Genomic DNA, 12,676 nt, shown 5'->3' on the forward strand with positions numbered 1-12,676 from the left:
TTATAATGGAAACTGCTTCTGTAAGCTTGTCATTCTGTAATTGCCCTCCTGCCAGTAGTGGAGCGCCTTCACTAGAGTGAGAATGTCATTATAGTGAGACAAGTTTACATAAACAGTTGGCATTATAAACGTGGGCATAGTAATTTCTAATGGAAGAAGTTGACTAGAAGTACATGCAGACATCAGATGTTAATATATTACTAGTCAATCACCCATAACGTTACGTACAGTGAGTCAAGACCTAGTGCATATTTTAGTCAAGTGGTTTTGGATAAATTGACCCTTAGTGTTAGGGGATTAAATACGTGGGGTTACAGGGATAGGGTGGGATATGTGTCGGTGCAGGCTCGATGGGCCGAAATGGCCTCTATCTACACTGTAGATTCTGTGATTCTGTGATTCTGAATCCCAGATCCCAGAAGTCAGAATTCTGTTCTAAATTGGGTGGTGCTGTTTTACAGGTAGAGTTGAGGTGCACCATTAAGGCCTTGAAGAATGCATGCTGCTTTGCATCTGACTTCTGCTGTAGTTCACTTAGGATTGCTCGATTTTTAAACTGAAAACAAGCAGAAAAATGTCTTCAAAAAAATTAATGTGTTTTCATGTGTTTGTAGCGCTGAGGCAGGTATTATCTTTGGCAGATGTAACCATTCCTCCTTCAAATTGAATTAAAATTTCAAATTTTGGCTTGCATGCTTTTATTTAAAAAAAAACTACAGCACTTTCTTCAGTTAAAGTCCTTGTATTCATAATCTGTCACTAGAGTATTCCATACATAACAATGCTGCTTTTTCATTTTAATGTAATTCTCTTTTTCCTTCCTTACTTTTCTGCATGTTGGTTGCTTGCATGTTTAGCAACTCTGTGCTAGTGGCGTGAGTGCACCATGTCTTACTACCTCACCAAGCTCTGAGCATCTGCAGTTAATCTTCCAGGGTGCACAGGTGTCTCTTCAGGTACTTGTAAAGCCACTCTGCCTACCAATTTTTTTTAATAGATTTTTCTTAATCTAGTTATTTATAGAGATGATGATGGTTTTCCTTCTGCTTCATGAAGATTACCTATTAGAAGTGGTGTATAAGCACTTTTTGTCAGCCAGTATTAGATGCCCTCCGAAAGCTTGAATAAGTTACTGGTCACTTCCATCTCTTGATGCATAGCCTTACTGGTGAAAGAGGATTCTGTTGAGGAAATTGTTCCATCAGAAGACTTTGAGTCTAACCGGCAAAATCCCATTGAATGTATTGTGGCAACATGCCACCATTGGACATAATCCGCTCACGGCGGCACGGACAGTTTACGCAGACGCACTGCCAGCAGCAGCCGCCCCCAGCCGTGGGCCCTTTCCTCCGGCAGCTTGTTTCCCGCAGGGACAGGCTGCCGTGAGCACTTCCTGTCTGGGGAGTATTTAAGTGGTTGCGCGGGCTTTTTAAGCACTTGTTTTGCCATGATGTAAATTAAAGCAGTTGTGTTCCATCAACTCTGGTCTCGACTCCCACGTTTGCCGCGGTATCTCAACACTGGTGACCCCGACGCTCAGGACGAATCCTAAGCTAGCATGGCGGATACAAACGCAGTCACGGTTAAACTACCGGACTTTTGGGAGAACCTGGCCAAGGCCTGGTTCGTTCAAGCCGAGTCCAGATTCCGGCTGAGAAGCATTACAGTCGACGCCACGAAGTACGACTACCTCGTCGCCTCTCTCACCTGCGCCACAGTCCCTAAGGTTTGGGCAGCGCTGCAGGATCCACCAGAGGAAGGCAAGTACGAACATCTGAAGGCCGCGCTCAAAAAATTTCAGGCGTCCTCCTACCAGCGCAACTGCCAACTCCTTGACCTCCCAGGCCTTGTTGACGCTTCACCATCAGACCTGCTTTCCCACATGCTGTCCCTCTCGGACGACAAAAAACCCGGCGCCCTCTTTCGCACGCTTTTCATTCGGCAGCTCCCCGCCAGCATCCGCCCGCTCATTGTGGAGTCTGGCTCCATGGACCTGAACGAGATAGCCGAAAAGGCTGACCGGCTGCTCTCCGCGCAGACCGCCCGTGACGTCGCGCCCGACCTCACGGCAACGACCACGCGGTCCCCCCGGCTCACTAGGCCCGACTGCCCTTCCACTCCGGGTCACTGCTACTACTACACCCGTTTTGGCACTAGGGCCCAACGCTGCACGCCACCGTACACTTTCAAACCCCTCCCCGCACCGGCCCCCACGATGGCCGCGGGGCAAAAGGGGCCCCTACTGTACGTCACCGACGACCGCACCAACCGCCGATTCCTGTGCGACACAGGAGCCCAGCACAGCATCACCCCCGCCTCCGCCCTCGAAATCCAACGCGGTGCACGGGGTGTTACGCTGGCTGCAGCCAATGGCTCTGACATCCGCACATACGGCACCCGCATGGTCACGCTTGACCTCAGAGGCCGCCGCTACCGCTGGGAGTTCCTCACAGCCAAGGTCCTCTGCCCACTCATCGGCGCCGACTTCCTACGCGCCCACGGCCTCCTTGTCGACATTCCGAGGCACCGCCTCGTCGACATCAACACTATGGCCCCCATCCCTGGCGCAGTCACCCCGGCCCGTTCGGCCGGCCTGACGACCTACTGCCTCGCCAGAGCCACGGACGACTACTCGGCACTACTAGCCGAGTTTCCCGCCCTCACTAACCCGACCTTTTCGGCCAAAGCCGCCAAACACGGTGTGGAGCACTATATCCCCACCACCGGCCCCCCGGTCGCTGCCCACGCCCGCAGACTTGACCCGACCAAGCTGGAAATCGCGCGGGCCGAGTTCACCACCATGGAGCAACTCGGCATCTTCCGCCACTCCAGCAGCCCTTGGGCCTCACCCCTCCACATCACCCCCAAGCCCGGCGGAGGCTGGCGCCCCTGCGGGGACTACCGCCGCCTCAACGATGCCACCACCCCCGACCGATACCCGGTGCCGCACAGCCAGGACTTCTCGGCCCGATTGGCCGGACGAACCGTCTTCTCCAAGGTCGACCTGGTGCGCGGTTACCACCAAGTCCCCGTACACCCCGCGGACATCCCCAAAACGGCCGTCATCACCCCATTCGGCCTGTTCGAGTTCCTGAGGATGCCCTTCAGCCTCAAGAATGCAGCCCAGGCTTTTCAGCGCCTTATGGACTCAGTCCTCCGGGACCTGAACTTTCTATTCGTCTATCTAGACGACATTCTCGTGGCCAGCTCCTCCAAACAGGAACACCTCGAACACCTTCGCATCCTGTTCGGACGCTTAGCCCAACACGGGCTTATCCTCAGCCCGGCGAAGTGCCAATTCGGCCTAGCCGAGATCGACTTTCTCGGCCACCACATCACTCCTGTTGGGGCCGTCCCCCTGCCCAACAAGGTGCAGGCCGTCCAGCAATTCCCCCGCCCTAAAACCATCAAGGGCCTCCAGGAGTTCCTCGGGATGGTGAACTTTTACAACAGGTTCATCCCCAGAGCTGCAGCCCTCATGAAGCCCCTATACGATTCCCTCCGAGGTAAATCCGGCAAGATGGCCGTAGCCTGGACCGCTGACACGTCAGCCGCCTTCGACGCCACCAAAAACGCACTCGCCGACGCCACCCTGCTCGCGCACCCGAGGGCTGATGCCCGGGTTGCGCTTACCACCGACGCCTCCGAGCCGTGTTCGAGCAGTGGGTCAATGGCGCATGGCAGCCACTTGCCTTCTACAGCCGCCAACTGCGCCCCCCCGGAGGTCAAATACTCTACTTTCGACCGCGAGCTCCCCGCGCTCCACCTGTCGGTCCGCCATTTCAGGTTCCTCCTGGAGGGCCGCCCCTTTACCACGTACGTGGACCACAAGCCGCTCACATACGCGATGGCCAAGAACACCGACCCCTGGTCCGCTAGGCAGCAACGCCAGCTCGCGGCCGTGTCCGAGTTTACCACGGACATCCAGCACGTCTCCGGTAGAGACAACGTTGCCGCCGACTGCCTTTCCCGTCCTGCCATCTGCGCGAATCACCTAGCGGTCGACTACGCGCAAGTAGCAGCGGCCCAGCTCACGGACCCAGACCTCCTCTTCGGCGGCTACCAGCCTGCCAGGGCTACGCCTAGCCAAGGTCGCGCACGGGCCCGAAGCCACGGCAGTCACTTGCGACATCTCACTCGGCCAACCCAGGCCGGTCGTCCCTGCAACCTGGCGCCGCCGCATCTTCGACGCGCTCCACAGGCTCTCCTATCCGGGTTCCCGCGCATCCATTAAACTCCTCTCCCAGCGCTTCGTCTGGCGCGACCTCGGCAAAGATGTTCGGACTTGGGCCAACTCCTGCCTCGCCTGCCAACGGGCTAAGGTGCAGCTACACACACAAGCACCCCTGGGAGACTTCGAGGTACCCAGCCGCCGCTTCGACCACGTACACGTCGACATCGTCGGTCCTCTGCCGCCATCGCAAGGCCAAACTTATCATCATACGATGGTCGACCGCTACACACGCTGGCCTGAGGCAGTGCTGCTGACCTCCACCACCACAGCTGACATCGCCAGGGCGTTCGTTAACACCTGGGTCGCGAGGTTCGGCGTACCGGCCGACATAACCTCCGACAAAGGCGCCCAGTTCACCTCTGGACAGCCACAGCACGCAACCTCGGGGTGACGCTCCACCGAACCACGGCGTACCACCCGCAGGCCAATGGGCTGTGTGAACGCTTCCACAGGTCACTCAAGGCCTCGCTCCGCGCCAGCCTGCAGGACAGTACCTGGACTGACCGCCTACCGTGGGTGCTACTAGGCCTACGCACCGCAGTCAAGGAAGACCTCCAGTCCTCAGCAGCGGAGTTAGTCTACGGACAACCGCTGCGCGTACCAGGCGAATTCCTTCCGGAGGCTACCACGCCTTGGTCGGCCGAACAGCAGCGGCTCAACTCTTTCGCTTCCGCTCAACAGTTCGCCCCACTTCAGGTCAACCGACACGGCGAACTCGCACCTTACGTCCCGCCAAACTTACAGCAGGCACGCTTCGTCTTCGTGCGACACGACGCACACTGCGGACCCCTGCGACCCCCGTACGACGGACCGTATGAGGTACTACAAACCGGGGACAAGGTCTTCAAGCTGCGACTCGGCGACAAGGTTGAAACGGTCTCCATCGACCGACTCAAACCAGCACACACAGAACCAGGGGAACAGGTCCCCGTGGCCCGACCTCCAACTAGAGGCCGTCCCGCCAGTAAGCGAGCACAGCCAGCGGCGAACCGCCCGGCCCCACCAACTAGACCGGCGGCCACTCGGAGCTGCTCCGGCAGAACCATTAGACCACCGTCACGACCCGTCCACTCCTCCTAAGCGGATTCTGGGGAGAGCTCTGTGGCGACATGCCACCATTGGACATAATCCGCTCACGGTGGCACGGACAGTTTACGCAGGCGCACTGCCGGCAGCAGCCGCCCCCAGCCGTGGGCCCTTTCCTCCAGCAGCTTGTTTCCCGCAGGGACAGGCTGCCGGGAGCACTTCCTGTCTGGGGAGTATTTAAGTGGTTGCGCGGGCTTTTTAAGCACTTGTTTTGCCACGATGTAAATTAAAGCAGTTGTGTTCCATCAACTCTGGTCTCGACTCCCATGTTTGCCGCGGTATCTCAACAGTATAATTTTAAAATCTGTGCTTTTGAAACCACAGATTTAAAGCATCAAAAAAGTTAGAAAAATCTAAAAGCTAACGAAATATTCTGAGGAGCTCCTCAAAAAAATGAATGCATTATTCTCACCAGGAGCTTTCACTTTTTTTAAAAATCCTGCAGATACGATTGCACCAAGAAACAGATTAATTATGCTCATATTTGTTTTTTAGGTGAACCATGTCTCTTTTACCTCAGTTTATATTGAATTTAATTTTTTTTTAATTATTAAAGAAATGAAAGCACTGAGTAAACACAAAATTTAGTGAGACTGAAAAGCTGCTTAAAAAAAATAAAGAATATACTTGTAAGGAAGAAGCAAGCGACTGATTTATTTAAGTTCTACGGTAACTGATTGTTCAATATGGTTGAACTTAAGTAAAATTATGAAAAACTTTTGTTATTTGAGAAATGTTTAATCTATTGAGCCTTTCATGAAATTTTTAACAAGTTTAACGATTCTTGTCCTGTTGGAAGTAAGAAATGCCTGTCGGCTCATAATTAATGAAATGGAAAATGCTAACTAGATCTTTGGATGAAATATTACTCTATGTATATTTTTTTTTTTTTTTAATTCTTCTGACTCCCACCTTTGTAGAAAACCAATTTTTCAAGCCTGCCTTCATAACAATTTCTCATTCTTAGTGTTTTAGTGAATCTTCACTTCAACCTTTCTTTGACTCTAATCCTGGCGTGCGAAGAACTGCATGCAGTATCCAACTGTGACCTAAACGATGTCTTGTACAAATTCAATATCACTTCACTGCTTTTATATCCAGCGCCCCTTAATATACAGTGCAGAATTCCATTTGCCTCTGATCGTTTCTGCCTGCAGATGTATCTGCAACTCTTGGGTGTACTCTTCCTCTGTTGAGATGTTTCAGTTTATCATCATACTTTCATTTCTTTTTTCCCCAAAATGTGCTACTGAACATTTCTCTTTATTGAACTATATCTGTGACCTATCTTCCCATTTTTGGTAACCTGTTACTTACTCTAGCAATGTTCTGCATTCTTCCCCTTTCTTAGCCATGCCCTTAATTTGGCATCATCAGCAAACTTCATTTTTATTATTCTTGTACCCAAGTCCAAATGATTTAAATAATTTAATAGCAAAATTTGTCCCAAAACAAATTTGTGGATAATACAACTCTCATTCCTCCGATCCGAAAAACATAAATTTACACCAGCTCTGATTTCTGTCCCCATGCCATTTCTCTGTCCAGTTGGCTACATGTCTTGCTTTTCATAATTTTTTTTGTGACATTATCAAATGCCATCTGAAAATTCATATGTATAACATCCACCCCAATCCCTTAATCCTATTTACTGTGATTTTGGTTAAATTAGTCAAACACAATTTGCCCGTCACAAATCCCTGCTGATTATTCCTGATTAGCCCATGCCTTTTTAAATGTTCACTAATTTCATCCTGTGTTCTGGGTGGTAGAAGTTCACCCACCATAAAGGCCTATGATTTTCTGGCATATCTTCCCATTTTTGAAGAGACTGTAGCATTTAACTCCTTCCCATCCTTGAGCACAATTTTGGTTTCAAAAGATTTTTGTAAAATTATAGTTAGTGCCTCCACTATCTCCACCCCAGTCTCCTTTTTTAGTATTCTGGAATATGATTGAATGTTTATTTGCATCACTAAAATAATGCTTTCATATCCATGTCAGAGACTTAATTTGTAAGAAAACATTGTGAGCTAGGTTTTTGCAAACAATTATAAAGAATTTACGATTTCAGTGTTGTAGTGGCACATTCTATACTTGTGTGTATATATGAGTGGCCATTAAGGAGATAAACTGAAGTCTACAAGATATAGCTATTCAAGATTTATTTGATGCTCTTTATGCTTATGACTGGATTCATATTTGCTCACCTATCTGCTGAGATATAGGCTATAAGTCATTTATACAGAATAACTGAAAATATTTGACCACATTAATATAGGTGGGATAAGGGAGACAATTTTATGAGAATAAAAGCTTAAAAATATGGTGCCTGAAGCTTGCCAGTAAATGTAGTGAGTCTTTATACAAACAGAAATAATAAACTCTATTAACATTTTAATTGTTACGTAATGCATTGTGATTTTACGACAACCTAATTTCATGTTTTATGGGGTAATTGTTCCTTTCAGTAGCAGAAAACATTACTGAAGTTAGCTGTGGGTAAGTTACCAAGCTTAAAAAAAAGTTGAAAAGAAGTGACTTGATAATTGTATGTTTCACAATATTGAGTTACAGATAGAAAAAAGGCATCTACCGCATATAATATTATTGCCTTGTACAATCAATCCTTGGTTCTTGCATCATTAACATGCAAAAACATTTTGGCCACGGTATTTTTATTTCTCAAGTGAAATGCATAATATAGAACATCCCACTACATCACTGAAATCCTGAACTTATCAGAATTATTTGCAAAAACCTAACTCAATTATTCCTTATAATTGAACATCTGTCATGGAAATATAACAAAGCAGTGCCTGAGCAAAACACTAAATATTCCAATTCAAGTGCATTTATCAATTAATGGAATTGAACCTAAAGTATATGCACAGGGTTTGTAAATCTCTCCCTAGAGTTTGAACTGTCCTTTGTGCTGGACACAGTATGAAGCTGCTTTCTTTATGCCCTTACCCTAACCATAGTATGATTTTGCAATTTGAAAAACTTATATCAAGTATTGTATGTTTCTTTTAAATGATGCAAACGTTTTTTTTATTTGGCGGCGTGGTGTGGCATCAGTCTGTATGCCTCGGTTTTGCACCATAGAGTGGAAGGGTACACTTTTTGAAACTCTCTGCATCGTGACTTCTGATTTACGTCACGGATGACGATTGATCTTGGTGTATAACATGCAACTTAATTTTACAGTATATACACGCTTGTGCAGTCTGGGATTTATGTGTAGATTTAGTTTTTCCTGAATAGTCCCTCCCATTTTTAACAGTGAAGGAACTTAAATACAGTAAGTTACTTTCTATTCAGGAAGGAATAGATATTGACCATATCATTAAATCAAAAGAAATGTTTTACAAGTGGAAAAGTATTGAAGTATTTTTTTATATAAGTAGGCATTCCCCCTTGCCTCCTTTCTAATTCCGATCTCGCTTTTTCTTTAGCCTCCTGTATCCCAAACATTTCAACCAAACTGCTTCTATGCCAGTATCAAACACTGGTTTCCAACAATCCTCTTATTCTCCTCTTACCACACATTCTACCTGGGAGACACCCCACTCTACAACACTTGTGGCATCCCATGTATCTGTTGCTCAACCACACATTCCAGCCAAACTTTGCTTCCTTGCTCAGGCAGGTCTTCCTCCTTTGGCCCCATTTACAATAGTGAGTGTCAGTCAGTCAACACACCCTGTAATAACATTGGTTAAAGCTACTTCCTATTCTGTGGCACATCTCATGCTCACTGATAAAGTTTCCTTCATGGTGTAGTTATTAACGCAGCTCCTTGGTCAAGTAGTTCCACAACTGGAGTAATGCTTTGGCTTGTCGTTGGGCATTAAGTAGCTGTCACACCTGAAAGTTGGAAAAGTTTCTCAGGCAAGTTGTGGTGGGGAATTTCCTCTAAACACAAATGGTGGAATAACTGGATCACTGTTCTATCTAGATAATTATATTCATTCATTGGCAGAGTTTAAACTGGCTATGCAAATGCCTCAATTTCATTACAGAACAGCAAGGCTAATGTGTAGGAAAGATAGCAAAATACTGCAGATGCTGGAAATCCGAAATAACAACAGAAAATGCTGGAAAAACTCAGCAGGCCAGGCAACATCCGTGGAGAGAAATTAGAGTCGACGTTTCGGGTGAACCCTTTTTCAAAACTGGAAAGGAAATGAAATAGATCGAAGGCAGGGCTGCGATAGAACAAAAGAAGTAAAGAGACATTAAGAGGTATTCAAAACCAGACGAGATGGTAATAGGACAAGTGGAGACAAAAGACGGCTCAGATTAGGCGTGAAGTGTACTGGCAGGATGAGAGACAGCTGCCATGTGGGAGAGAGGAAAAAAAAGGAAAGGGGGGGGGGGGGGGGGGGAACCCAAAACAAAGGGGTGGGAAAAAAATTAAGTAAAAATGTAATAGGGGCCGAGGTTATGATCTGAAATTGTTGAACTCTAAATTGAGTCTGGAAGGCTGCAAAGTGCCTAATCGGAAGATGAGGTGCTGTTCCTCGAGTTTACGTTGCGCTTCCGTGGAACAATGCAAGAGGCCAAGGACGGTGAGGTCCGAGTGGGAATGGAGCGGTGAATTAAAATGACAGGCGACCGGAAGCTCGGGGTCACCCTTACGGACTGAAGGGGGTTTTCCCTCCCCCCTGCCCCCCTTTTTTTTTTCTCTCTCTCCCACATGGCAGCTGTCTCTCATCCTGCCAGTACACTTCGCACCTAATCTGAGCCGTCTTTTGTCTCTACTGCCCTATTACCATCTCGTCTGGTTTTGAATACCTCTTTTGTTCTATCGCAGCCCTGCCTTCGATCTATTTCATTTCCTTTCCAGTTTTGAAAAAGGGTTCACCCGAAACGTCGACTCTAATTTCTCTCCACGGATGTTGCCTGGCCTGCTGAGTTTTTCCAGCATTTTCTGTTGTGTAGGAAATTTGGATTCAAAGAACAGCCGTTAACAGATTTAAACTAAATTTCTGACTAGCAGAAATAGTACTTGTATTCTCTAAAAATTTTGGTGTTTCTGTCTTTCTCTAGATTTTAGACTTTGAATGTAACTTATTGTCAAAGGAGTTAAGAATTGAACACTTTCACTCAAATAAATAATATTTTTAAATGCTTGAGTTTTTTTTAACTTAGCAATGCAATTCCCGTTTCTTACTTGGGCACCACCATCAGTAACATTTTACATTAATCTTTAAACCTACTGAGTTTTCCATTTTGGCTAATTTGGGAGGTGGCAACAGATATGTAGGCTTCAAAAGGACCCAAAATAGGGACAAAAGCTAGCAGAAGGAGCAAGTATAACTGCTGGTAATGAAAGATCTGATTAAATATGGATCTGTATAGAGTCGAGGAGAGAAAACCTCTTCAAAATCCAGAACTTAGGAACACGGCGACAGTCTTGGGGAAGGTGATTACATTGGGGAAAATCCTACCATAGAGGAACATTGTTTTAAAAAGTTGAAGAAAAAAATAATTTGTAATGGTCTGTCTGCCTCAGATGACTTAAAACTTTACATTTGTATACTTAAAGTTTGGGCAGTAACGGATACACTATTATTTGTTAAAAACCTACATAATACTGAAACACAGTTATTTAAGCTTTGGAATACCTTTTTGTACCAAGAGAGAATTAACTAAATTGCAGCAAACAGGAATCAGAATTGCCATGTTGGGGACATAAATCAATGACATTTGAAGTTCAATTCTGTTTTTTTGCTTAAAATTCATGAGGAACAAAACAGAATATTTCAAGCGAAAGAAATTAGTTACAGGCTTAAGATTTTAAAGAACTGGTTGTACATAGTTTTGTTTCCAGCAAGGAGAAGGAATATTGCAGTCTTGCAAATTATACAGTCTTCATAATTGTTCTGATCATGTGTTTTAATTCCTTTCAGAGTTACCCCACCCAGTTGCCGGGTGTTGCTCCTAGTCCTGTGAAGTCTTCTGTGGGTGTTCAGTCCACTGTTGTCTCACCACCACTTCCGGCTTCTACAGATGTTGCATCTCAGCCTGTTACACAAGCATCGTATCATGTTGGTCTTGCTGCAGGTGTGGCACAGTCCTATATTGAATCTACAGCAACTGGACAAACAAGAGTGCTCCAGCCTGGTGCCTCCACTATTCAGCAGAACCAGATAGGGCCTCTCACACCGTTACAGACACAGGCATCTCAAGAGGTATTTATGCTTAGGCATATCATTATTAAGGAAGTACAAAACATTCTACTTGGTAGCAAGCTTTATCACTTTTCTACTACCTGAATTCATTTTTGTTTTCTAAGAGTAAATGCATTTAATATGTTTTGAAATATCAGATTTTGCTCCCTTTTGTGGATGAAATACAGTTGCACAAGTGATTTTACAATATTTTTTGTGTTGTGGCTCAACTAAACTGTATTATGCAGCTTCATTGCACAACCTGTGGTGGCATACTCCATTGAAAGCTGAGTGAGCGAGAAAGACAAATAGATTGAAAGATAGTTCCTTCACTTCAATTTGATTTTTTTTAAAACCTGCTGAATTTTTAAATCCAAGAAAGCCTCTGAGGGAAACAAGGGAAGATAGGAGAACGTGATGAGAAAGACAGGGTTGGGGGGGGGGGTGCTCCCCATGGGCAGAGTGGGTGGTGGGTTAGGTGTGAGGTTAGTGACAGTTGAGCAGTTAGTTCAAAGGGGAAGAGATGAGGTAGTAATGTGAATGAGGGGTACTGGGAAGGGGTAGTAGGAAGGGGATGCAATGCAATGGGAGGAGAGGGTGGGGAAAGTGAGCGTGATGGGAGCTACTGAGAGCAATATTTTCCCCACAACACCCATCCCAAATGCAGTCTGCAGTCATGGTGGCTTCTTTCCACTCCACACCATGCCACCTACCACCTGAAAAGTCATGGGGGGGAAAAAACAAGCATAAAGAAGAGTTGAGAATAGAGGAAGAGAAAGCAGAAAATGAGAAACGGCAATATGAAGAGAGTGCGCATTTTCTCTGACTTGCCATGTTCACGGGAGGTTGACTACCAATAAAAAACCTTGTGTATGTATGCACCTCCGGTCCCCAAACTTGACTTCCAGCGTCACTTTTTTTATCAAGCTTTTAACATACAGCATTGAAATTCCTTATGTAATTATAGTTAAACTTCCTTATGTAAACAGTTGCCTGTAACAATGTGGGCACAGCTGTTCTGCCACTGCATGACATTATGGTTCCCAGCACCCAGACAGTAATTAGAACATAAGAAATAGGAGCAAGAGTAGACCATACAGCCCCTCAAGCCTGTTCTGCCATTTAACAAGATCATCATCTACATCAACTCCACTTTCACACCCTATCCCCATATCCC

At 46.4% G+C, this 12,676-nt stretch overlaps 1 protein-coding gene across 10 annotated transcripts in view; it reads left to right on the plus strand.

The window, feature by feature from the left end:
• wnk1b (WNK lysine deficient protein kinase 1b) overlaps positions 1–12,676 on the plus strand; it is a 217,388-nt gene that overhangs the window by 136,727 nt on the left and 67,985 nt on the right. For 9 of the 10 annotated variants that reach the window (XM_086008883.1, XM_086008884.1, XM_086008880.1 and 6 more), the window contains one exon: positions 11,239–11,520. In XM_086008883.1, the coding sequence (XP_085865009.1) occupies positions 11,239–11,520 (282 nt within the window). Of the gene's footprint in view, positions 1–857; positions 957–11,238; positions 11,521–12,676 lie in introns of all 10 variants that reach the window. The other variant, XM_086008885.1, reaches the window with a different exon arrangement.

Source organism: Somniosus microcephalus, chromosome 16 (assembly GCF_052327205.1).
Source record: "Somniosus microcephalus isolate GS21.2 chromosome 16, FLI_Smic_1.0, whole genome shotgun sequence".
NCBI classification, from domain to species: Eukaryota; Metazoa; Chordata; class Chondrichthyes; order Squaliformes; family Somniosidae; genus Somniosus; species Somniosus microcephalus.